At 41.2% G+C, this 26,076-nt stretch overlaps 3 protein-coding genes across 19 annotated transcripts in view; 2 read left to right on the forward strand and 1 right to left on the reverse strand.

Moving 5' to 3' along the window:
* The first annotated feature begins 141 nt into the window (after positions 1-141).
* UFSP2 (UFM1 specific peptidase 2) lies at positions 142-21,441 on the forward strand. 4 transcript variants are annotated; one of them, XM_032329227.1, is made up of 13 exons: positions 180-241; positions 786-1,036; positions 1,718-1,796; positions 3,967-4,150; positions 4,232-4,298; positions 6,514-6,671; positions 7,061-7,253; positions 9,015-9,161; positions 14,617-14,781; positions 14,977-15,101; positions 16,874-16,950; positions 17,831-17,955; positions 21,276-21,441. In XM_032329227.1, exons 3-13 carry the CDS (start codon positions 1,733-1,735, stop codon positions 21,360-21,362), a joined length of 1,392 nt encoding a protein of 463 aa, XP_032185118.1. In that variant the 5' UTR covers positions 180-241; positions 786-1,036; positions 1,718-1,732; the 3' UTR covers positions 21,363-21,441. The 4 variants fall into 4 exon arrangements, with proteins under 4 accessions (XP_032185117.1, XP_032185120.1, XP_032185118.1 ...); XM_032329228.1 differs by having other exon boundaries at positions 225-241; positions 836-1,036; XM_032329226.1 differs by lacking the exon at positions 786-1,036 and having other exon boundaries at positions 142-241.
* On the reverse strand, positions 12,949-24,202 carry ANKRD37 (ankyrin repeat domain 37). 9 transcript variants are annotated; one of them, XM_032329255.1, is made up of 9 exons: positions 24,094-24,202; positions 23,727-23,879; positions 22,768-22,859; positions 22,026-22,229; positions 19,188-19,294; positions 16,827-16,976; positions 15,870-15,946; positions 13,629-13,722; positions 12,949-13,228 (listed from the first exon to the last, which is right to left on the reverse strand). In XM_032329255.1, exons 1-5 carry the CDS (start codon positions 24,118-24,120, stop codon positions 19,252-19,254), a joined length of 519 nt encoding a protein of 172 aa, XP_032185146.1. In that variant the 5' UTR covers positions 24,121-24,202; the 3' UTR covers positions 12,949-13,228; positions 13,629-13,722; positions 15,870-15,946; positions 16,827-16,976; positions 19,188-19,251. The 9 variants fall into 9 exon arrangements, with proteins under 9 accessions (XP_032185146.1, XP_032185144.1, XP_032185143.1 ...); XM_032329253.1 differs by having other exon boundaries at positions 13,629-14,815; XM_032329252.1 differs by having other exon boundaries at positions 14,698-15,946.
* LRP2BP (LRP2 binding protein) overlaps positions 24,103-26,076 on the forward strand; it is a 38,811-nt gene continuing 36,837 nt past the window's right edge. For 3 of the 6 annotated variants that reach the window (XR_004282301.1, XM_032329230.1, XM_032329236.1), the window contains exon 1: positions 24,103-24,191. The gene's annotated coding sequence lies outside the window, so the exon portion shown is untranslated. The remainder of the gene's footprint in view (positions 24,192-26,076) is intronic. The other 3 variants (XM_032329235.1, XM_032329237.1, XM_032329238.1) reach the window with 3 other exon arrangements.

A 26,076-nucleotide genomic window follows, 5' to 3' on the forward strand; every position in this document is an offset into this window, starting at 1 on the left:
GCGTAAAGACTTTAGAGTATGGGTAGAATGAGAAAGAATCAACCAATAGAATTTAGGGGGAAGAGACTTCTCCTTCCGCGAGAAGCCGTGGTAAGGTCCGCCCCGTGACGTTGCTGCGGGGCATGTTGGGAGTTGTAGTTAGTCTTCCCAGGCTCCGCCCCTGGAAACGCCACTTCCGGGCTAGCGTGCGGAGCCCTTGCGCGGACGTCAGCGCCGCTGTCAGAGCCACGTAGCAGACATGGTGAGTACATGCAGTAGACCCCTGCGTTTCCCTTCAGACTTTCGTAGTTTCCGTGAGTCCAAGCCCTTGAAAGGAGCTGCCCTGGCAGGACCCACGGTAGCAGCTGCGAGCTCGGTGGGCTGGGCCTCCTTTCTCTCGGTCTGTCCCTGCTAGAGCCGGAAGGAGACTGTCCCGCACAGCCTAGACTATCTCAGCTCAGCCACTGTAGGACCTTCGCTCCCCGCGTCTCCTCCTTGTGGAATCATGTTGAGACCGAGGGATTATTTGTTGTCTTGAAGGTTTGAAGAGGTATCGGACCTGGGAAAGATAGGAGTCACTTTCTTCAGATCCTCTATTCCCTGAGCCCCCGCGTTTCCCTCCCAGCCGTCCGGCCAGGTCTTCCGAGCCTTTTCCTGGATGTGGTGGTCTTCAAGGATGCTTTTCTTTACATCCTGCGTTTCCTCCCAAGTTATAGATCCAGATTTTAGAAATGGATTCCGAGCTCTAGATCTTTATCTACTAATTGTACCTTCGCCTGGATAACTCCTATGTATTTCACATTCAGCAAGTTCAAAACTGTTTCCACCTCCGCTCGTCCCAAACCCGCTCTTCCAGATATCCGCGGATCAGGAAATCCACCGTGTTGGGCATGCCGGAAACCTGGAAATCATCCTTGTCGTCTTCCCCTTCTCAACCCCCGAACATCTGATCAATAATCAGATCCTCTGCATGCTATTTCTGCATGCCTGTCACTTGTCCTTCACGCCCCTCCTACCATCCCTGTCCTTGCCCTCGTCAGATCTCAACTGATCCGTGGTAGGCTTTTAAGTGTTCTTCCAAGTGGGTCTTCACCAGCCTGTGCCCCTGCTTGCAGTGGGTTCTCCTACCTCCACCCCCAACTTTCCTTTCTAGTTGTTCATACTCGTACCTACTTGCCCTTCTCATCTCAGCCTTAAATGTTATTTCTTCAAAGAGGATCTCAATTCGGAAGCCTAGGGAGGTTGTGGTCCTTTCGCTTGAGATCTCTTGTGGAATCATCGCAACAACCCTATGATATAACGGATTTTTCCTATTTTACAGAAGAGTACAGAAGTCCTCAGTGATTAGTTACATTGTGCAGAATCATGCAGCATTAAATACGCTCTTGCCTTTTTCACTTTTGCCTTCTGTATTTTTCATTGTCATTAAATATTTTTTGTTTAAATGGCAGCTGTAGAACACTTCATAGAGCAGTTCCTCAAATGGTTGCCTAATATTTATATGGTAGTATTGTTCTTTATTTAACTGACTTCTTACTGGTTTAGAAGATTTCCTTTTTTTTTTTTTTTTTTTTGCTATGATGAAAACAGTGTGGGAAGTGCACAACATTGAAGTTAAATTTTTGCTGAACTTCGATTATTTCCTTAGGACAAATTTCCAGAAGTAGAATTGACTCTCATTTGTATGAAGATGAATTTGTTTTGTTTTACAGCGGAATTTTGGTTCTGTTTGTCTCAGGTGATTTCAGAGACTATGGATATACTCTTCAGAATAAGAGGAGGCCTTGATCTAGCTTTTCAGCTAGCTACTGCTAATGGTAAGTCTGACCAAAAAAACTTCTTTTTTATTATAAATTGATGATGAAATATACTGGGATCCTCTTCATTTTGCAAATGAAACTGAGTGAGAGAGAGAATAAACTCAAATCAGATGGTTAGTGAGTTCTATAAATCGGATTTAAACTTGGGCACTATGTTCCAGCACCACTGCTTGTTTGTGAGGCTTCTCTGTGCAAATTAGAAAAAAATGTCCCCTTTCTTAAAAAAAGAAACTTCACTGTCCAGTGACAGACAGTTGTCACAATAAATATAAATATCCACAATGAGCACAGTGCAAACAAGACAGGCAGATTTGAACATTGCAGACTTGCACCTATATATAACCCTGAATCTCCAGAGCCTACACTCTTGAAAGTTACGTTGTTTTATAATGGTATAAGAATTCTGTGGGAGAAATATCAGAGTTTGTATCAAGCAAATTCTAGGATGTCTTCCCGTTTCTGACTTGGGCTAAGGCCACAAACAGAGGTAAAGGATGTCAGGGTAGGTAGATGAGTTGTGTTTGAAAGGTGTTTCATTTGAGATGCCAGAGTCTATCAAGTGCAGATTCAGGTAATTTGAATCTGAAATTTAGGGGAGGGTGGGTGGTCGGGACTGGAGAGAAAGAATATCTCTGAAGGATCATTAACACCATGATATGAAATAAAATCATTCAGGAAAAGTGTGATCAGTGGCATCAGAAACCACAGAGAAGATCAGAAAGATAAGGAACGGGAAGGTCCCTAGCTGGCCATCATTTCCTGGCCCCACAGAAATAGGAAGAGAGAAAATGCAGAATGTTCTTTCTGACTCATCCTTTCATGCTAAAAAAATTGCTCTCAATCTTGGTCCATTCGAATCCCCACCCCCAAATTAATGAAAGTAAATTTGGGGATAAACAGAAGATAATCCAGGAATTATGTTTGTTTTTTGTAGTGTAGCTGAAAATCTTTAAATTTGGTCTTCTGAAACATACCAAGATGTCTTAAATCTCTCTTGTTAATAAGTAATCTTTCTCTACCACAGCCCCAAGGTATTTATTTAAGATATCAGGGTGATAGTTAAATAAATGTTTTAATCACAAGATTAAATAGGTTTAGGATTTAAGAATATAAAGTTTTAATAAGTATTTGTGTATTGTCTTTAAATATATCTTCTTGAACCATGAAAATGTTTTACATAATCCAAAGATTATAGTAAATTAAAAAGAAATCCCTGAAAATGAAGTAAAAAAAGTTTCAGGTTAATGACACATTACACAGAAAAAACTTTGACTTTAGAATACACTACTCTTAGTGGGACAGAGTCCAAAGATAAAAAGAACTTCAAAGAAATTTGAATTTCATTCAACAGTTTTACTGCTATAAGTTATGTGGTATTTTGAAAATAATTGGTATCCTCTTATATTAGTGGTGAAATAACTGTTTGGAAAACAGGTTGGCAGTTTCTCAAAAGGTTAAACATAGACTTGCCCTGTGACCCAGCAATTCTACTCTAAGTGATCACCTAAGAAAGATATGTGCGCACAATAATTTGCACACAAATGTTCATAGCATTATTCATGATAGCCAGAAAGCAGAGAGACAGTTCACTTGTGTATCAGTTTATGAATGGATAAACAAAGTATATTGTGTCCATTCAAGGATATTATTATTGAGCCATAAAAAGAAATAAAGTACTGATTTATACTACAATATGAATGAGTCTTGAAAGTACTAGACAGGATGAAAGGTAGACATGAAAGAACACATAATGCGTGATCCCATTTATAGGATGTTTCCAGAATAGGTGAATCTATATAGACAGAAAGTAGATTAGTGGTTGCTATGGGTCAGTGTAAGAGGAATGGGAAATGAGTGCTGATAAGTATAGGGTTCTTTTGGGGTGATGATAGTGTTCTGGAAATAGTGATGGTTATAAACCTTGTCAGCTTCTAAAAGCAAGTGAATTATATGCATTAAAAGGATGAATTTTATGGTCTGTGAATTTAATCTCAATTTATTAAAAAGAAAGGCATAAATTTTCTTTTTATATGTTCAATTATTGAATCTAGAGAATAGTTATTTGGGAGTCAATTTCCTATGTTGTACTTTTGTGTGTTTGGAACGATTCATGTTGAAAAGTTTAAGATTTTTTTTATTAACCTCTATTTATATTCTTTTAATTTAGAAATATTTATCAAGAAAGCACTAAAACATGTGCTGAGTGACCTGTCAACCAAGCTTTCTTCAAATGCCCTTGTGTTCAGAATTTGCCACAGTTCAGTATATATATGGCCTAATAGTGACGTAAACACCATTCCAGGAGAACTGAGTGATAGCTCTGCTTGTAAGAACATAATGCGCTTTATTCAGTGAGTATGTTTGAAAATTGCTAGAAATGTTTTCAAAATGTCATTTCATATTGTAAACATCTTTGTGTATTAAACGTCTAGCTTTGAACAGGAAGAAGATATAAAACGAAAATTTATGAGAAAGAAAGACAAGAAGTCATCGGATATGGTAAGCAAATTTATAATCCTTGAATTTGGACCAGAGTGATGAGATCTTAGAGGTTATTTAATGCAACTCTCTTATTTTTTACAGATCAGATTTTTGAGGTCAAAAATGACAAGAGTGACTTGTCAGAGGTTATATCTCTGTTTTACATGTTTAAGCTTTTGTTCCATAGTCATACATATCCTAATACATACATTTTGGGGGATGCTTTCTGTGCTCCCACAAAAATACACAGTTCGAGTATATTTTCAAATTACTTAAAATAAAAATGAACCACTCTAAAACATGACAGAGACACATGGTGCTGTGAGATAGTAAATAAATGATTTACCTTTCTTCACACTGTTCTTAGTTCTGGTGCTTTTTGAACCAGTGTTATTGAGCACCGGCCATTTGCCACAAAGTTGGCAAGCACTGGAGATAAATAATGGAGCTACTTCAAGGGAGGAAGTTTTACGAAGTTAATACGACTGCAGTGTTTTTCCAGGCTGTTATGGGAAAATAGGGTGGACATGAGGTTAGAGAGCGAGGCGGGGGCCACTTCAGAAGAAGCCGAACTCAGCCAGCAGCTGTGGTAATGGAGAGGAGGGATCCAGGAGATGTTTAGGGGATAAAATGGACGATACTTGGAAAGGAATTGGAAATGGAATGACCATTTTCTTTCTTGGGTTAAGATGGGCGATGGGGAAGTCATGAGGTCGGTTTTGGTCACGTGGTTTGAGACGCCAGTGAGACATCCACATGAGCTGTTACAGAACATACTGTGGGCTGTAGATCAGGTGATCTGAGAATTACGTGTAGCTGGAGCTTGACATTTTGAGGAGTACGGGTCGATTACTTCCTCAGATGGGATTTGTTTTAGGCTTCCTCATGACTAGATTGAGGTGGTGCGCTGTTGGTAGGAATGCGCCTGAAGTAATGTCCTGTCCTCCTCAGCACATCGTATTGAAGAGGCATGTGCTATCAGTTGGCCTCTAGTATTGGTGATGTTAACTCTGATCCCTTCCTTCCCATGGTGTCTGCTCATTTTCTTCTCTGTGAGGGCACTGTTTTTTCCCTTGTAAGTAGCAAGTATCTCATGGTAAGATGAGGCTATCCTATTCCTCCCCAAAGTTTTACCCACCACTTTCAGTGTTAACCAATAATTTTTGTCTGAATCCGATGATAACCTGATGGTTGCAAAGTGATTTTGCTATCATTTCCTTTTATACTTCTTAGATGACATTGTACCGTAAGGAGAGCTTTGTTTTTCCCTATTTATTACGTGCATGGAAGCATGAGTTCCTATTTTATGCAATGAGTTAAAATCTTTGGATGCTCACATTTTCCAAGATTTGGTCAATGAATGCTTCTTCAGGCTTGCTCCAATGTCCTTTTGACACGTATTTTTGAGTACTTCCTACTTCTTCCACAAGACGATCTAGGCACATTATGTACCACTGTCCCTGTTCCAGCCCAGGGATCAGGCATTTCTCTGAGGAGCACACACACATATGCATACGTACCATACATGTATACATATTTATACACACAGAGACACACACACACATACCACGGTACGTTCCTATTTATCTTTGTAAATCATATTTGTATTTCCAGTTCTACTTCTGCCTCACTGAATTTGTAACTTTTTGCCTCTGAGAAACTTGGCTTCTAGTATACTCACTATTTTGCCAGATTTGTTCAAAACAGAAAACATTCAAACAAAGTACTTTCAGAGTTGTTATTCCATACCACTGTAAAAATCAAACCTACTAACAGTTCAGTATCTGTTTATAGTTCTCTGTGTCTTTAGGCCAGGGGCTTATAGTTCTAATGTATGTTTAAAAGTTCCTTTGGTGTATGGTTATTATATCTTGTTCATTGGATTTTTTATTCACTCTAAGTCTGTACAGAAGTAGAATAATATATGTAATCCTGGTGAACGTGTACCAGCTTTAATACTTATAAACACACGCGCACATACACACACGTGCACACACACGAATGCTTAAAAAACAAAGTGATCGACAAATGGTCAGTCCGAGCTCCTCTTCATCCTCACTCCCTCTCCACCTCCCTGCGAATTATTTTGGAGCAGAGGAGATTTTTTTTTTAAGATCTGTGCTTTTAAACAGTTTACTATAATACAGCTTTGTATGGCCCTTAAAAAGTCACTTGCCCTTTATATTTAACGTTCAGTATGCTATAAGTTGACTATTACTGTTTCTCTTTATAGCATCAAATAGTAAACATCGATCTTATGCTGGAAATGTCAATCTCTGTGGGAGCTGTCACCCCCATCATTGAAAGAGAAAGCGGAGGACACCACTACGTTAGTATGACTTTACCTGTAGATGTAGTTCTGTCTGTTGCTCCAGAAGAAACATGGGGAAAGTAAGTGTTTTGTACTGCTACTGACACATTTATATAAGCCCTCCTCCCCAGAGTGATCAGAGCCCATATTTAAATATCACGTAGATATATCCAGGATTATTGTTATCTTTACTATGATTTATTCCTTGTTTGTTATTAAACTGAGTCATCTAGTAATTAAATGTTTATTTAGAGGAAATAGGGTAGTGTGCAAAACCTATAAGGTTTTCCCATTACCTATACCTAGGAAATATACAGTATACTTAATTTTGCATAAAGTTAGACTTCATTTAATAATCCTGGTCCAGTGAAGTTTTTTCTTACTGTATTTGGGATGTATTAACTCTCCATTCTAATTTATCATAGCCACTATAACTTTCGTTAACGTACTTGAATATTTCCCTCCACAGAGTTCGTAAACTTCTAGTTGATGCAATTCATAATCAACTAACTGACATGGAGAAATGTATTTTGAAGTATATGAAAGGAACATCTATTGTGGTCCCTGAACCACTGCACTTTTTATTGCCAGGGGAAAAAAATCTTGTAACAGTTTCATATCCATCAGGAATTCCAGATGGTCAGCTGCAGGCCTATAGAAAGGTAATACCAAGGGGCGCCTGGGTGGCTCAGTCGGCTAAGCATCTGCCTTCAGCTTGGGTCATAATCCCAGCATCCTGGGGTCAGGCTCCCTGCTCAGCGGGGAGCCTGCTTCTTCCTCTCCCTCTGCTACTTCCCCTGCTTGTGCTTTTTCTTCTCTGTCAAATAAATAAAATCCTTTAAAAAAAAAAAAAAAAAAGGAAGCAAGAAAGGTAAAGCCAATACACTTATTCTTAGAAAAATTAAGACATTCATTCACTTTATATTTACTTAAAACATTTCAAATAAATGGAACTTATTTTGTGATTTAACATGAAAGTGGAATCAGACTACCGTCTTCACATGTTATTTAATTTCTGTTAACATTAGAACTTTTTTAAAAGCATATTAATGAAAAAATATGCTAAACCATATGTAACATTTTGATTTCAGACACTCAGTATGGTTCATATGTTCTGTGAAATTTTTCCGTAATGAGATACAGAAATGAAAAGATGCTTACATGCCTTGAGCTGCTGCTGAGTGTTTATAAATAAATTCCTTTTCCCGTCCCTTGCTTTCAGATTTGTAGAAGAGACAAGATCACGGTTAGGGAAGGAAAGCTAGGATTTATGCTAATTTTAATGAGGATTTATAGTAATACTTTACACCCCACCCCCACCTCCCAGGGTTATTTGGGTTTTATTAGAGGCAGTTTGAGGAAAGCATGATCAGCATTCAAAGAACTGAAATTTATTAACGAATTGGCTAGTTTTGGAGTGCGTATTTTTGATGTGAACAGGAACATCTCCCTCATCTGTCCCTGGGAGGAGGCAGAGTGCTGTGACCCTCTGCTCAGTCTGTAAGTGCTGGTGGACTTGACCTGTAGAGGCACCAGATGATCCCACTCCAGCTGTGAGAGTACTTAGGAGACATGAAAAAGAAAATGTCAGACTTTACAAAGAAGGGTCACATTTTTATGCAGTTGGGAAAACTTTGCACTTTAAACATGTATGCGTATTTTAATTTTGATGCCATATTGGTTGGCTTCCTACCACCCATCTCTCCTCCAGAATTTAATCACCACCCCTTGTATTTGTTAAGTACTCTAAGCATGACTTTGCAGAATACTTTCATGTTATTCTATCCTTGTTAATTCTAATTTACTCATTTACAAGGCTGTTTCCAAAACAGACTTCAGCCTGGATGTATTTTAATAGACTGCGTTATAATAAATAAGTAATTTGAAATTGTTACTTCTCTCACTCTGACAAATTACAGTCAGCCCTTGAATAACACAGGTTTGAACTGCAAAAGTCCGCTGGCCCACAGATTATTTTCAGTAACTACGATACAGCACTGTAAATGTACTTTCCCTTCCTTACTATTTCTGTAATAGCATTTTCTTTTATGTAGCTTACTATATTGTAAGAATATAGTATATAATACATATACATGTATGTGGATTTTTGACCGTGTGAGGGCTCAGTGCCTCAAATCCCCACATTGTTCAAGGCTCAACTGCATTTTCCTTTTTTCTGTGATCCCTTCCAGTTTCTACCCATATCCACGGAAAAACATACATAACTCTCTTTTGGGTTTAGTTTAAATCCCACCCTTTTCGACCTCTGTGAATTATATTATAAGTGTGTTTGATAACTTTTATAGCCAATATATAGTTATTTTTGTTTTATGTCTTTAGATTGAGTTTGTTTACCAACGAGCAAGGAGTCTAAGTTATTTAACTTTTTTCTCTTCTTTTCTATTGATTCTGATTTCATTTAGGAATTACATGACCTCTTCAATCTGCCTCACGACAGACCGTATTTCAGAAGATCTAATGCTTATCACTTTCCAGATGAGCCATACAAAGATGGTTACATTAGAAATCCACATACTTATCTCAATCCACCTAACGTAGAGACTGGTATGGTGAGTTTAATAATTATTTATGGAGTCGACTGATGACCAGTGTCAGTGGTGATTTTTTTGTGTGTATCCAGTAGAAGTTTTAAGGATTGATTCCGAATGTATGTCATCTCTCAAACAAAATTTACCACCCCTTTCTTTTAATAATCGTTGCTTAATAGCAGTATTCACAATAGTCTGAAAAGGTCAGAAATAGATAGCATGTACCACAGCTTTCTACTAAAATTCCATTCCCTGATTTATTCAAAGGCGTCTCCCCATTTATTTTCACCCTGAGCCTGAGAAATCATGCCAAGTAAAGAGCGTGTTTACCCACAGCACGCCGCAGCCAAGTTCGGTAAGGCCCTGCGGCACGTTTTCTCTGCAGCAGGTGCCTGGGTGCAATTGGCAGCTTCCCACCAGCGGAAGCTCCAAGAAGTGTGGCTGGTGGGGCACGAGGAGCGGTTCCTTAAGGGTGCGTGTGGGCTGGGAAGAAAGGGTCCCATGGGCACCCAGCCCAGGAGTTCTTACACAGCCCGGCCTCTTAGCAGCCCTGTGACTGGCGGCCTCCTGTCTCAGGCCTCCGCTGCTTCCTTACTGGGATGTTTACTCTTTCCAGGGGTATGCTTTGATCTGAAGTGGCCTGCTTTTTTACCCTGTCTTTTCTCAGCCTGTTTCCTCATTGTTTCCAGTTGTTTCCTGTCATCTTTAAAGCAGCTCACCACCCAGCTCATTTCAGCCCGATTCCCGCCCCCGACTGGCACCTCTCACACCCCAGATCTCCTGAGAGGAAACCTAATTGTCCAACATGTCCTGGCATTTATTCAGTATCTCATGCGTCTCTGTGCACTTTGTAAGGAAATCCTAAGAATGAAAAATGAATACATGGTACAGCCTAGAGGACTGCGGAAGCCACTTCTAGTCGTGGCCGTCAGAGGGCGCTGGGGACAGCAGTTCCGCCCGCAGCAGCCACGGACTGCCGGGCTTCCCACGGAGAGACCCTGGCTGGGTGCTTACCGGGTCGTGTGGACAGATGAGTCTCTATCTCTAGTCATCCTGTTGATGATAGAAAATCATTTTATTTATTTTGCTTGTATGGGAGGAAATCCTGGGAGCCCTCTTTCCTGGTTAAGAACCTTGCTCTGTCACAGTCATAGTGTCACGATAGGCCATACAAAGTGTAGAGTCTTTAACAAACAACATAACTCTTGGTGGTTTTCTCGATTATTGCATAAACGTCTTCTCTCAGACTATATTTGGGACTCCTCTAGATAGGGTGGGTGTACCTGTGTCATATATTCATTTTTAAATCTTAATAGTTCCTTACAAAGTGCCTAGACATTCAAAACGTACCAAATAAATGCTGATTGATTTTTGACAGTGAAATGGGTTTATTATTTCTATTATGGAGATATAAGACGCACTTACATATTTTAAGACATTCAGTATATGATGTTTGATGTGTACATATAACATATATATAAATTGTAAAGCACAGTAAGGAGATGAATACCAGAGAGCTCCCTACCCAACTTAAGAACTAGAACATTACCAGCCTACCTGTGTGTTCCCTCCTTTTCCACTCCTCTGCCTCCCCACAGCCTGAAAGGAACTCAGTGTATCCTGAGTTTTATTTGTATCACTCACTTCCTTTGTTTTTTAAATAGTTTCCCCACATAGGTGCATATTTCCTCAACACTTACAGTTTTGCTCATTTTGAGTTTTATAAAAAACTGGGTCATTTTATATTTGGTCTTCTACAACTCGCTCTGGCACTCACTGTTAAGTATCCAAGAGTTCGTCATGGTATTGTGTCGAACTGTGGTTCGACTTCTTTATTGCCATGTAACAAACTGTGTATGGTTTGTCCAGATATTTTGTTATTCAGCCAACCCTGATAGGAAAGTTGCTGTACCTCTTTCTTGTTATATATGTGCAACAGCCGTCAACATTTTGCTTCATTTCACCTTCTCCCACCCACCCCCCCACCCCACCCCCCACCCCCAACCCGGGCCATTTCAGAGAAAGCCACGGACAGCCTGGTATTTACCCCTAAACACTATAGCACAAATCTCCAAATGGTAATAGATTTGCATTCATGGGATTAACCTACTTTGGTTTGATTCATTATTACTTTTTGTTCTCTGCTGGATTTCATTTGCTAACATTTTTAAGATTTTTGCATCTGTGTTCATGAATAAGATTGGCTTCTGAATTTCCTCACATTATTTTTTTTTCTGTCAATAATATACTGGCTCATTAAAAGAGTTGGGTAGCATTCCTTTGTTTTTTTTTTTTAATTTTCTAGAGGAGTTTTTATAAGATTGGCATGATCTTTTTTGATCATTTGGTAAAGCTTACGTATAAAATAATCTGTGCTTACATTTTCTTTATGAGAACATTGTTAATAAATTTAATTTTATTAATGGTTATAGGACTTTTTTCATATTTCTAAGTTCTCTTTACCTAGGTTTTAGTCTCTCCCATAGTTGTAGTGATGGGTTGTTTTTTTTTTTCATTCTTTGTATCATTTTTATGCCTTCTTTTTTTTTTTTCCGGTTTCAGTCTCTTTATTTATTTTTTTTTAATTTTTTTTAATTTTTTTATTTTTTATAAAATAAAAATATTATTTTTATGCCTTCTTTAAAAAAAAAATTTTGGCTATGCTGACCCCCTTTATTATAAATTCTATATTCTGTTTCGTTAATTTTTTGCTCTTAACTTTTTTCTGGCGGGGAGGAATCAATTTTATTTTTTTAACTTAATTTTATTTTTTCAGTGTTCCAAGATTCATTGTTCATGTACCACACCCAGTGCTCCCTGCGATACGTGCCCTTTTCACTTTCTCCTTCCTTTACTTTCTTTGATTCGTTGTTTTTGTTCTCACTTCTTAAGTTGGCATTTTGGATATTGTTTATCTTTTTTATTCTCTAAGTTTCTAAATTTCAAGCAAAGCACTATTTTCACAGGTTTTAATTTCAAGTATTTTAGTTTTATTCAGTTCTAGGTGTTTTTACACCTCTATTATGATTCATCTTTTTTTTTTAAGATTTTATTTATTTATTTGACAGACAGAGGTCACAAGTAGGCAGAGAGGCAGGCAGAGAGAGAGGAGGAAGCAGGCTTCCTGCCGAGCAGAGAGCCCGAAGTGGGGCTCGATCCCAGGACCCTGGGATCATGACCTGAGCCGAAGGCAGAAGCTTCCCCCCCCCCCCAAAATTTTATTTATTTATTTGACAGACAGAGATCACAAGTAGACAGAGAGAGAGAGAGGAGGAAGCAGGCTCCCCGCCAAGCAGAGAGCCTGATGCGGGACTCTATCCCAGGACCCTGAGGTATGACCATCATGACCTGAGCCAAAGGCAGAGGCTTAACCCACTGAGCCACCCAGGCGCCCCTGATTCATCTTTAATCCATGTGTTATTTCAGAGTTTTTTTTAACATCCAAATATATTAGAATTTATTTATATATGTAGGTACATATATATATTTTTTACTGATTTCTGACTCCTTTGCATACTGATCAGAAACAATTTTTATGTAATAAAGATTCTGAAATTTACTGAGACACATTCATTTCCTGAGGATGCTACAGAAGCCACAAATTTGGTAGCTTGAAACTACAAAAATGGGGCACCTGGGTGGCTCAGTGAGTTGAAGCCTCTGCCTTTGGCTCAGGTCATGATTCTAGGGTCCTGGGATGGAGCCCTGCATCGGGCTCTCTGCTCAGCGGGGAGCCTGTTTCTCTTTCTCTCTCTGCCTGCCTCTCTGTCTGTCAAATAAATAAAATTAAAAAAAAAAAAAAGAAAGAAAGAAAGAAACTACAAAAATGTATTCTCTCAGCTGTGGAGGCCACAAGTCTGAAATCCCTATCATGAGGCTGAAATCAAGTGTCAGTGGGGCCAGGCGCCCTCCAAGGGCTTTGGGGAGAATCCCTCCCGTGCCTCTTCCAGCTGTGGTGGCTGCCAGCGCTCCTTGGCCACATCGCTCCCATCGGCCTCTGTGCTCATGTTGTTTCCTTCTCTCCTGCGCCAGCGTCCCCTCTCCGCTCTCTCACAAGGATACTTGTAGGAGTTGCGTTTCGGGCACACCTTGGTACAAGAAAATTGTACCTTGGTACAAGAAAATTCTCCCATACGTTAAGTTCCTTAATTTAATCACAACTTAAGAGCCCGCCTCCCCCCTCCCTTTTTTTTTTTTTAAGATTTTATTTATTTATTTGACAGACAGAGATCACAGTAGGCAGAGAGGCAGACAGAGAGAGAGGGGGAAGCAGGCTCCCTGCTGAGCAGAGAGCTCGATGTGGGGCTCCATTCCAGGGATCCCTGGGACCTGACCTGAGCCGAAAGCAGAGGCTTTAACCACTGAGCCACCCAGGCGCCTCCCTCCCCCCCATTTTTTTTTTTTTTGCCTTTCGACCCTATAACATAGTCTTCACAGGTTCCAGGGATGAGGAGATAGACATCATTTGGGGGTCATTTTTCCACCTACCACAATGTTGTCATTAAAAATGTTCTGTCTGTGCTTGAGAAGAAAATACGCTAATTGTTGGATGAGGATTCTGTTTGTCCGTGCCTCTTCTTACCTGATTTTTAAAAAAATATTACCAGTTTTGGGGGACAAAAACACATGAGTATTCTTAATGTTATACTACAAGAAAGAAGTTACATGATCTTGGCCTTTATTTAAGGATATTTAAATAGCATACCTGGGCTATAATCAATGGTGGCAGGTTTACAAGACTGGAGGAATATTCTTCATATGTCCCATTATATGGCCCCTTCATTCATTTATTCCTCCCTTCATCATTTATTCAGTAAACATTTATTGACTATTAACTGTTTGCCTCACCCCCTGTAGAAGCTTGGGTCCAGAAATAAATAAGGCACAGTACTTGCCCTTATTAAACTCAAATATTAGTGTGGTTAAGAGGAGATTTAAAAAGTAACAAGTAAGGTGTCAAGCGGTGCTTTGAAAATAAAAAAATAAAGCAAGCTAGAGTGCCGGCCAGGGCAGGAGGTGGGTGGTGAGGGAGGGAAGCATGCCATTTCCAGGTTGGCTGATGATGGACCGTCTCTGATACTTGAGCAGAGACCTGAACGAAGTAAGGGTGCCGAGCTGCACATTATTTGGGTAGAATGTTCCAGGCAGAGCAAATCATAAGGCTCTGGCTTCAGATTGCCCCTGGAAGATCCGAACCCAAAGCAGAGCAAGCTACAGGGGAAAGTGGTAGAAGATGACCTTGGAGAGGCGGCCAGGGAGCAAGATTTGCCAGGCCTGAGAGCCCAGGGTAATGACTTTGGACAGTTGCTGAAAAGCCAGGAAAGTATAATGTTCAAATGTAGTTCTGAAGGCATTTTTGTAAGGAACTGAAGTAACAGTCTGGCTCTGAGAACAGTAAACTTGGCTTGGATGTCTGTGTAGAATATGTGCGTCTATCTTAAGTTAGTATGTTACTCTGTTTCTTCTTTTTATACAGATCCATGTGGTCCAGGGCACCTATGGCTATCATCACTATATGCAGGATCGGGTGGATGACAGTGGCTGGGGCTGTGCTTACCGATCTCTGCAGACGATCTGCTCTTGGTTCAGGCACCAGGGCTACACAGAGAGATCCATTCCAACACACAGGGAGATTCAGCAGGTACGCTTCTAATCAACTGTACATTTCATTAGCCCTTAATATACCAGTAATAATGATTATTACCTCATGGTACAGACTTATTTCTGTTTTGAAGGGGGGAAAAAACCATACTAGTAATCAGGGAACAGGTCCTAAATGTAGTTGTTTAATAGCTGTCTTGTGTATGGGTTTTTTTGTGTTTTTAAATACACAAAGGCTCTAGTTGATGCCGGGGACAAACCAGCAACATTTGTTGGATCACGGCAGTGGATTGGATCGATCGAGGTACAGCTCGTACTGAACCAACTGATTGGCGTAACTTCCAAAATACTGTTTGTCAGGTGAGGACACCTTAAGAAATTAGTGACATTGTTTCAAAGCAAGTTTGTCACTTTATTAGAAAAGAGGAAAATTATGGATTCTCCTTCCTCTTCCTCCACACTGTTTTTACTCTCTCCCCCACATTGCCTCACTGCTTTACAAATCTTTTTTTAAACGCTACATTTTTTGGCTATTGAAGACTTTGAGTGGATGAGTAAACTTGGCGATACGTATACTTGCATGGTGTTAATTTAGCTGAGAAAAGGAACACTTGGAAATGTGTCAGCTATGACTGGAGTTACAGAAAATCAACTTTTTTCTTTATCTTCAACTCTTTAAAATATCTTGAAGGGAGAGATTCAGATGTTGATCTTTGACGGCCCATTTTGTGTACCTCCTGCCCTTTTTCTTCTTAAAAGGTCAGTAAACTAATAATGTGTCCAAATAACATATTCGTTTTTTCCCAATACAGTTTAGCCATAATTCTAGCTTGAAAATATGAGCAAATATCAGGTCATGATTGCAGGGCCCTGGGATCAAGTGCTGGGTCAGGCTCCACCCTGGGAAATTCTCTTATTCACTCTCTCTCTCTCTTTAAATACATAAATCTCAAAAAAGTAATAATAAATAAATCAATCTTTAAAAAAATAAAAGTAAAATATGAGCTAATATTAATTAAATAAGAAGTTATTCCTTATCAGTGAACTTGTGTTTTAAATACATTTTGTATTACAGTAACCTCAATTTAAATACATTTTGTATTACAGTAACCTCAATAGATACATTACCCTCTTTTGTCCATGTGCTTATGTCCCAGAATGTCTGGTTTCACAGCTGCAGTTTAGACCGCCTGTGAAAACCGGAGCTAACAGATAAATGATCGGTTAAATAGTGAAGCACATGATGATTGCAAAGGGAACGTTTTGGCACATCAAAACCTTACACGTTTCTTACTAAGCAAGAGCTTAGAATTAGCCACCAGCTGGGACCTCCAATCCAAAAAAGGATCTCCCTTCATCTGGCCAGCTTTCTCTCGTCTCCAAAGTACAAATTGTATAGGACATTGAAATATTCCCTAAAATAATATGTCATACTTGAAAACATTTTGTAGTTTTCACTATGGCTTCACAGCTCTTGTCTGTTTTAGTCCAGATCTCCTGTCACGTAGATAGGGCAGGGGTGATGGGTGCCAGTCTAAAGATGAGGAGGGAGACTGAGTCTGATGGTAAGAAGACAAGAACCCAGGACTTAAAACTCATTCTTCTGACATTAAATCCACCCATAAGAGCCCTGTGGTCATCAAGGTGACCACTTTCACTCTTCCCTTAAAAATCCTTTGTTAGGGGCGCCTGGGTGGCTCAGTGGATTAAGCCTCTGCCTTCGGCTCAGGTCATGATCACAGGGTCCTGGGATCAAGTCCCGCATCGGGCTCTCTGCTCAGCAGGGAGCCTGCTTCTCTTTCTCTCTCTCTCTCTGCCTGCCTCTCTGCCTACTTGTGATCTCTCTCTGTCAAATAAATAAATAAAATCTTAAAAAAAAAAAAAAATCTTTCGTTATGCAATTCCAGAAGCAAAGAAGCAAGGTCTTAAGTGGCCTTAAATACTTTGAAAGGTTATGGTGCTTTTGGTTGCTCTCAAGTCAGTTACCTACCACTTAATGTTATTTAAATTTATCATGTTTTTTTTCAATAACCAAAAAAGAAAACAAAACAGTAGAAAACACTGGCTCCCAACTCCTTAATGGACCTTAGTATGAGAAATCATTCATCTGATGGAAGATGGTTTCTTTCTAGCCAAGGTTGTGAAATGGCCTCTCGAGGACGGGAGCTGGCTCATCACTTCCGGACTGAAGGAACTCCAGTCATGATTGGTAAGATGCTTGGGACATCTTGGGCTCTTTGGGTAAAGAGAAGAATATATAAAATTTATTGTTGATACAAATAATGTCACATAAAATCAGTCATTTTTAAACATTTGAAAATTAGCTTTTATACCGTACATACTGACCTCTGGATATTTATTGTTCAATTTTCAAGGTGGGAGGAAAGTTATAAAAAAGATGTAATAGCCAGAAGTAAAGGCTGAGAAGAGAAGTGATATAACTGTTGAAGTATTTAAAGAATCAAGAACACTATATAAAAGAGGCCATGGTCACTCAGTTGAGCCCAGTAAGTCATGGTGCGGTCTCTAACGCGGCTGGCTGTGTAGCATTACATGAATTGCTTCACCCTCTGGGCTCTGTTTATAAAGAGGATTAGATGAGTTGGTCTAAACCTTGATGATTCTGTGGAGAACAAGACTTGATCTGGGATGACAGAAGGCAAGCTAAGACTGGTATGTAAGATATGCAGGCAGACAGATTTCAGCAGAGTATCAGAAGGACCTGAATGGGTAGATGGGCTGTCCCTCGGGGCGTACTCGGAACAGAGGCCGCATTGCCCGTTTGCTGAGAGAGGCCTCACAGCGGCAACTGTGATCCTTCGTAGCCCTTTCTAGATCCAGTTCCACGGATATGGCAGTGGAATAGAAACCTGATGTGGTTACAAATATGATTGCATCTTTTCTGATTTTAAAGGTAACACTTTTATCTTCTCAGAGTACACTTGACGTGATCTGTAATCTTTTATAATCTAGGCTAGCAATTTTAATGCTATATTAGATTAACAGGCCAAATAATGTTTTTAAATTGAAATTGACTAGGGAGTTGAGATTCACATATGCCCTCTTTTTTCTGATTTCCCTTGCTATAGGGGGAGGAGTTTTGGCCCACACAATACTAGGAGTGGCGTGGAATGAGATTACAGGGCAGATAAAATTTCTGATTTTAGATCCACATTATACAGGCGCTGAAGATCTACAAGTTATTTTGGAAAAGGTAAGTATCTGTTCAACACAGATTTAGATGCAGGGGAAAGAATCCAGACGCAAAGGAGAGCAAACAGGCCTTTTAACAGAACTACAGACCCAGGGCTGTGATGCACCCTCCCCGCAGGTACTGTAGGCCAGTGAGGACTGTCTGTCTGCATAGGGAGGAGAAGAGGGAACTAAAGTGAATTGCAAAGAACAAAATTCAGGTTAGATTTATGAAGACTTTCCTAGTTATTAAACTTAATAATGGAACAAAGAGCTTAGAAATACATTCTTTTGCACATGTTACAGCTTTGCATAAACAAATGTAATGAAATAGAGTAGATTAAATAACCTCTGTAATTGTATTATTAACCAAAAATAAGCAGTATGTTGGACATTATGGAGGATACTTCTAATTTATTTACATATAATTTATTCTCATTCTATAAAGGATTTGAATTTGAGACAAATGTGAGAATATTGATACTTACAGTACCAGTTAAAGGAGTTGTAAATTTAACTTAATGTATAGACAACTAATTCTCACATATGAAAACTCATTCTAAAACTTTAGAAGCAAAGGATAATAAGACATAATTAACTTAAATTTAAGCTTCTGTATTCTTTGCTAAATATATTAAAATTACAAAGAAAGCATACAACCTTTTCAGCCACAAACCCATAAATATATCCTACTGTTACTCACTACCCTTCATTTTTCTCATATTGTCACTTAAGTCAACATCATTAATACCTTATAAAAAGCTTTCTGTGAACTTTGAAGTTGTAGTTTAATTAGGCCATTTTTTTAAAAGCACAGTTGGAAAGTCACTGGTGAGACATTTTCAGAAGTTAAGCAGACGTAACTGCATGAAGTTACCAAAGCCCCGGGAATGAGGGGTTTAGTAGTCAGGAGCTTAGTGTGTGTGTAGCTGAATGCTTTTATAACCCAGTTTAGTAAAATATTTTGCCAGTGATAAGACTATAAATACAACAGGAGATAATGTGTCCTGCTTTTATCCTTCAAGGCATTTGGACTTGTAAGTCTCTGAAATGTTTCCTGCTGCACACCAAAGTGGGAGCAGTATTTCCTCTTTCCGTAGTCAAGGGTTGGGTCACTCGGCATGAAGTGCCAGTATGTGCCGCCCACTGCTTGGAGCAGTAGGGGTATTAATAAAGGTCTTTAAGGAGCTCTTAGTCTAGAGTTGAAGAAAAGAGAGATCCAAAAACTATTCCCAACAAAAAAATAGAGTTTACCAGGCTGATCCATTAGAGGGATCCCTTAGAGCCGGTGAAAGGACCGCAGGCCACATTCCCAGAACTACGCCAGTTCCAACAGGATCCAAGCCTGCGAAGGGGTGTGGCTGGAGGGATGGGCAGGGGTGAAACTGAGCCAGGCAGAGAAGCAGAGCATTCAGTTTTCATCTTAGAGGCAGTGAGAAGCGTCCATTACTTTAATTAGAAATATGATATAGATAATAAAATTACTTCTTTCTGGCTGGTTTGAGGAACTTTGCAGTAGATGGAGTGGTCTAGATAGGCTTTCCTGAAGCAGTTGAATAAGGCTTTGTCCCTGATTACTTTCTGAGGCTCCTAATGTTCTTTTTTGCTAATTAGATTTCTGTAGAATTTTCAATTGGAGAAAACCCTCTGCCCTTTTAGCACGTATAAGGAGCCCTGAAGCCAAGGCCTGACCTTGTGAGAGTCAACACTACTCTCACTTGAGAATCGAGAGCAGTGTCTTAGAGCCTGGGCTACTGTAACAGAACACCATGGCCCAGTCGGCTTATGAACGAGAGAAATGGGTTCCTTGCCTTTCCGAAGGTGGGGAAATGCAAGATACCCGCAGGTTCGGTCTGGTGAGCACCACTTACTAGCTCACAGACAGCAGTCTCTTTCACTGGGTCTGCACAGAGTGGAAGGCGTGGGGGACCTTTCTGGGGCCTCCTTAATGAAGGCACTAATCCCCTTCATGCGTTCCCCTCTCTCAACCTAGTCCTCTCCTAGAGGCCCCACCTCCACATACCGGCACTTTGGGATTAGGTTTCACAAACATTCCGCCTAGCAAGGACTGTAGGGAAAGTTCTGCCTCTGCCTGACCTCTCTTTACCCTCCTCTGGAACTTTCCTGTTTGAAGTTCCCAGACTAGTCTCCTCAAAGAAAAAGACCATACTCCCCTGTCTACTCCCATCAGTTTCTGGTTTGGGCACCCACTCTACCCACTTCTCTTTACAATGATTTGAGCCTGGTTACCTGGAAAAGGCTGAAAGATGAAAACAGAGAGTAAAAGCCTTTATTCATCATTAAGATAACAGATTTTAAGACATTAAATTTTAGAAAAGGTTTGGCTAAAAAAGGTTATTTACATAAGAAACAGGTCTCAAAGATAAAAGATTTTTTTTGTAGTTACCTAGGAGTGGGGAAATAGGACTGATGGAGGATTTTTTTTTTTACTTTCATTGAACTTTTAGAATGTAGATCTAATTTTTGCAGTCCAAGAAAGAAAAATGCAAACAGTGAAGAGTTCCTCTAAACCCTCCAACCTCCACACTAAAAAATAGAGCTAAGACACTATTTTCTGTAGAAACCATGAACTTTAGCTCTAGGTCACTGCCAGGATACAGAGCAGCAGCTTCCGAGTTAGGCTAAGGAATGAGACCACACTACTTGTCACACACCCAGTGGTATTTATTTTAAGAGTTCTAGCTGGCCAACTCCCAGCAAAGCGTTTCATTTCAAAATGATGTAACTCAGACTAGTCATTAGCTGGGTCTTTAAGAAAATAGATCAATGGCCCGAGAAGAAATTTGATGTACTTTTGGATTCACAGATTTTGTTCGAAAGTAATTTTCTCTGCTGGGGAAAAGAATGGGAAGTGGAAGGATTATAGCCTGAGGACAGTGAAGGGCAATTCAAGAGGCTGGCACAGATCTCTCCCTGCCACTTTCCTCGTAGCTAAGACGCACAGTATGGTCCCTAAGACGGCCTTCAGTGGCCTCCCAAGAGAAACAGATTGCCAATTCTATCACCTGCTGCTGACTGCCAGAATTATAAAACTTAGACTCAGTAAATATGTGATTATTTGGAGTAACAGCTACCATAAGGGAACTTTATCTTTTCTGTGATTAAGTACTGTAGAATTTAATTTTTTTTTTAACTCCATCTGAAATGGACCCAAGTATGTTACTTTTCTATGCTTTATAGGAGTTCAGATCTTTGAGTTTTGTAAGTTAGAGTCATATTCCAGGATTCAGCTGACAGAACCGGACTGTAAAATGTTACAATTTTGATCATGTAATCCTATCATTTAGTAAAAGGTTTTCCTTTCCCTTTTCCCAAATCTAGGGCTGGTGTGGATGGAAGGGCCCAGACTTTTGGAACAAAGACGCTTATTATAATTTATGTCTTCCTCAGCGACCAAATATTTTTTAAAATATCTTGGGACTCGAAGACTGTAGTAAAGTTGTATTATAGATTTGTTAATAAAGACTAAGTTTAACTTCAAAGAGAATCCTGGGTGTGGTCTGATGGTTTAAACTACAATTTTAAACTACAATTTTAAAAAAGTAAAAAATAAACTACAATTTTTTTCAAAGGCTGTTAGATACTACACAAACAAAAGTTTATTCTTTAGACATTCTTTAATAACTTAAAAGACAAAGCAGGCACAACCGAAATATTACAGGCATGTAAAAACATGTATCCTGAACTGTTATCTTCACTTAGAAGAAAGTTTTCCTCCTTCTTAGAAGGAGCTGAGATATACACCTGGTGAGCCAAAAGCCATAGCTTGTAGCTGAGCAGTAGATCTGCACGGAGTGAGGGCCTTCTTCAAACCTTTTCAGAACCAACGTGAATCTGTGGTTAAACATAGTGAGTTAGAAAGTTTTTAAAAAAGGTTTTCTCCCTAGCCTTCCATCATGCAAGATGATTTCTGGGCTCCAGAATCTAGCAGTAGTTACTATAACCAGTATTAGCATGTGTTCACAAAAAGAAAAAGACACACTTCGAAATAAGACTGCCAAGACTGAAATAACTAACTGCGCCGAATAAGCAATCCCTGAGGGAGGAGGAAAACAGAACTGAGTTACTCACCAACACTTCCTTTTTCCAGTCGTATTTTCTACACTTCCGAAGCTTCGTTTCTGTCTGAGCACTGGAACACAATCATCTCTATTGGATCGGTCACTTGATTTTATTGTCTGCATACATTTAATTGTTGTAAGAAACTTGGCACATTCTAGAAATCCATAGGCCCAAGCAAGATCTTCAGCTGTTTGTCCATTCTTATTACATAAACTGAATTTAAGACAAAAACGGAGTTACATAAAAACTGACAACTGTTTAGCCTTTTTAATATATCCTTCTACAAAAGAGCTTTGGGTTCATACAAATCTTGGTTTCAGAACAGAAGTGGTAAAGCAGTCAGAGAATTCCGATATTCCTTGCTACTGCATCCTGAGTGGCTAGCAGAGTTCAGCACACAGTGGACCTTCCATTTTTGAGTGAATGGAAGTGTTCTGTGCTCCATCTAGTAAGTAATACTCCAAGGAAGTCAATGAGAACTTTTATTGAAGGGATTATCCCAAACCAAAACTAAGATGTAATATTGCCACAACAGAAGAACAGAACTGCACCTCTGCTAAGGATCCATTTTTTTTACTTAAATTCAATAGTATTAGGTATCATTAACAACCTAAGTTAACATTTAAATGATACTCTAAATTGTCAATTAGGCAAGCATCATTTTTAAAAGCGCATGTAATTAAGCTTCAAGGATCTGTTAGCCTAATCCAAGAAAATACGAAATTTTTTAAGTCACTGATTTTATACTCACTCAATTTTGGCATCCCTGGCTACAAGCAGGCTAAGGCATTCCAGACTTCCAACTTTTGCTGCCTTGTGTAGCGGAGCCTCTCCAAAGACATCCTTAAAGATAAGACAGCACATTTTAGTTTCTTCCAAAACCATTTCTGTGGAAGTCGGTAGGGAGAGTCAAATCACTGTTGAAGAGAACCAGTTAGAACAACATTGTACTAAATTTTTTAAATTTGGTGTTTTTTTTTCAATAAAGTTCACCTGGTGTTCTATTAAGTACAAAGTTTTCATCAATAAAAACACATGCAGCCACAACTACCTACATTAAAATTTAGGTGTATAAAAGCAGAGTAGAGTATTATAAAGGTAAAACAATTTAAATTCACCCTACTTTAATATTCAATGGGAGATGCAGACTACCACAAAACAGTTCTGTAGAAAACGGTAATAGTTGTGAGCTTGCCTCACAACTGTTACTTATTATTTTTTTAATCACAACTGTTATTTAAATAATTTCCGTACTGAGACTTTTCATCTGGTAATGCAGCATCCGTTCCTTTTGAAATGAACTGCAGACCTGCGTGTGCTGCGCAGGATCCCAGCAGGAGCCACAGAGCTCGTTGGCTGACGAGCCCTTGAAACGTGGCCAGACTAAGCTGAAATGCGCTGTAAACGTAAAATACACGCCAGACTGAGATGTCTGAAAAGACCATGGAAAAATCTAAGTCCCCTAAGTCAATATTGAAATACTGAGGTCAGCGGTGCCGAATCACAGAATTAACTTCACGTGTCACCTTATTAACGCGGCTCCCAGAAAACTGTACATTCCTTGAGTGCCTCACTTTAGACTGCTATCAGACATCGCGCGATAGTCACATTTGTAACAAGGGAAACAATATTCTGGCGTCTGCGAAACGTTTCTGTGGATCTTGGCGGGGGAGGGGGGCGGTCCACAGCAACAATCGGTAACCTAGTTACCTGCTGGTTGAGGTCAGCGCCAGTTTGCAGCTGCCACAGAAGCAAGCCAGCCAGGCCCCCACCTGCGGCCAAATGGACAGGCGACTGCTCGCAGGGATCCGGGGGTGCGTTGACCGAGGCCCCGGCCTCCAGCAGATGCTTCAGACTATCCACCTGCGGGAGGAGAACAGCAGCTCCAGCATCCCTCTGGCCTTTATCCCGCCCCGCGCTCTCCCGCTGTCGGAAATCTTACCCCACGCCCCAAATCTGACTCTGAAGGGGGTGGACTCGGCAGCGCTCAGTGGTCAGTCCCCCCTCGCTAGTGCTCCCGAGCTGACAGACACCCGGGGAAGCTAAGCCTGCAGGACGGAAGGCGCCCGCGTCTCACCTCCGGGTTGCAATCAAGCAACAGCATCTTCCGCCTACGGCCGAGGACAGGACGTCTGGGGAGCGCAGAGCAGCGGGCCAGGCGCCGCGGACCGGCAGGTAAGAGTGTGCAGCCCACCCGAGTGCGGGAGAATTTAGATCGCCGGGGCCAGAGGGCCGGGCCTCTCGCCGCAGCGCCCCAGCCCCGGCCGCGCCCCAGGAGCCTCACCCCAGCGGCTGGGCGTTTCTCCTCCCTGCCGGAGCAGCACGTACACAAACACAGCCACGTGCCACCTCCAGGCGGGCTGGCGTGGAAGTCGCGGGTTCGCCCGCCGATTGGCCAGCCGGGAGGCGCCAGCTCCGCCCACCCCGGGGCGGGGCTCTAAGTAGCGCCCGCGGAGCCTCAGTGCGCTTGCGCCGCCGGGAATGCAAGGCGGCGGGACTCCAGCTGCAGCCATGAGGCTTGCTGTGTTTGGCACGTCTCACACTAGCGTGCCCAGCCCTTTGGTCCCTATGGAGAAGCGGGAGTCGCGGGCGAAGGTTCTCGTTTCTGCGAGCACGCACGTAACCAGGAAACGAGAGAATTCTGGCAACCATCTCTGGAAGCCGCTGTGCGTGGTGCTGGCGCCGAGTCCTCCGCCCTCCAGCTCCGGAGGAGGGATGAGAGTTCCTTTGGCTTCACGTTCAAAATCTCACCCGCGCCCCCCAGCTCTCCTCTGTCACCGACGCCCTGGACCTTTAGGGAGGAGGGCGGGAGCTGCGGGGGCGGAGGGGCGGCTGAGGGAACTGAGGTGATGGCTTTTACCACAGGGACTGCTTTGACACCCCCCCCAACCTAAACGATTTCTCAAACCCTGCCCTTTCGGTGACACCACGCCCATCCTGGGAAATCCGGTAAAAACCCGCCAACCATTGTCCTGGGTCCCCTCTGGGGACAGGTTGAAGCACCCCTGGGCTCGTCGCCTGGGGAAGGGTTGAGAGCCCAGGCTGTTAACCTTGAGCTTGCATCAAGGACGAGGACGCTCAGCCCGAACCCTCACTGTGGCGACGGGGGGAGGGTGTTCAAGGAAAGTCGGAGGGACGCAGGCCAAGGACGTTTGTGACCCAAAAGGCTCTTCCCCGGCGGGGCCGCGGGGCCCTCGCTTACGGCCAGGAGGGGAAAGCCGGGAAGGGGGCCGCGGCGGGCGCGGGGCGGGGGGCGGGGTGGGGGGCGCGGGTTCCTTCTGTTCCCCTGGAGGCTTCCGGTCCGGGCCACACGAGCCGCCGACTTCCTGCCTTCAGGGCGTAGCCGTCCCCACGTCCGTCGTCTCTTGACCGTCGTGACCTGAATGCGCTTTTCGGATCAGTCTCGCCGGAAACTAAAGCTGCGGCCATACACTCATTTTCCTTAACATCCTCGGGGATTCCCTTCTCCCTGCTGATACCTTTGAGAGCAAACGGATGAGGAAACTTGATTCTTACGCTCTTGGAGCTCGAGCTCAGTGAGCGGCCTTTGAGTTCTCATTTTGGTTGCAGGATCTTGTTTATTTTGTAATAAGAGCCATAAAATAATTTTACGGTAATTTATTATACACTGACCCAAAGGGTAGTTTTCCATATTCATGTGTATACCTGAACATAAGTGTGTGTGTGTATTTATGTTCAAACACATAGAATCGTGCTTGTGTTCTATAGTTTTGATATTGAAACTATTCAAAATACCCTTTTTATGATATTTGAAGAATGTCAGAGATCTGTGAGAACACATGATCACTACCAATTTTCCTTTTCTCGTATTTATCAGTTAGGTGAGGACTGTTTTTTAAAGCAAATAATTAAGCTTCAGGTTCACACAGATGAAAATGAACGTAAGAATTCATTTTCAGGAATTTTTAAATGATAAGCGGGATTATCAGAGAACTTCATAGCCTTATAACCATAAATTGCAGTTAACGAGTGCAATGGCATATCGGTGTGATGAATATGCCTCCATATTATATCCTTTTTATTTAAAACAAGATTCTAT

This window comes from Mustela erminea, chromosome 21, assembly GCF_009829155.1.
Source record: "Mustela erminea isolate mMusErm1 chromosome 21, mMusErm1.Pri, whole genome shotgun sequence".
NCBI lineage: Eukaryota > Metazoa > Chordata > Mammalia > Carnivora > Mustelidae > Mustela > Mustela erminea.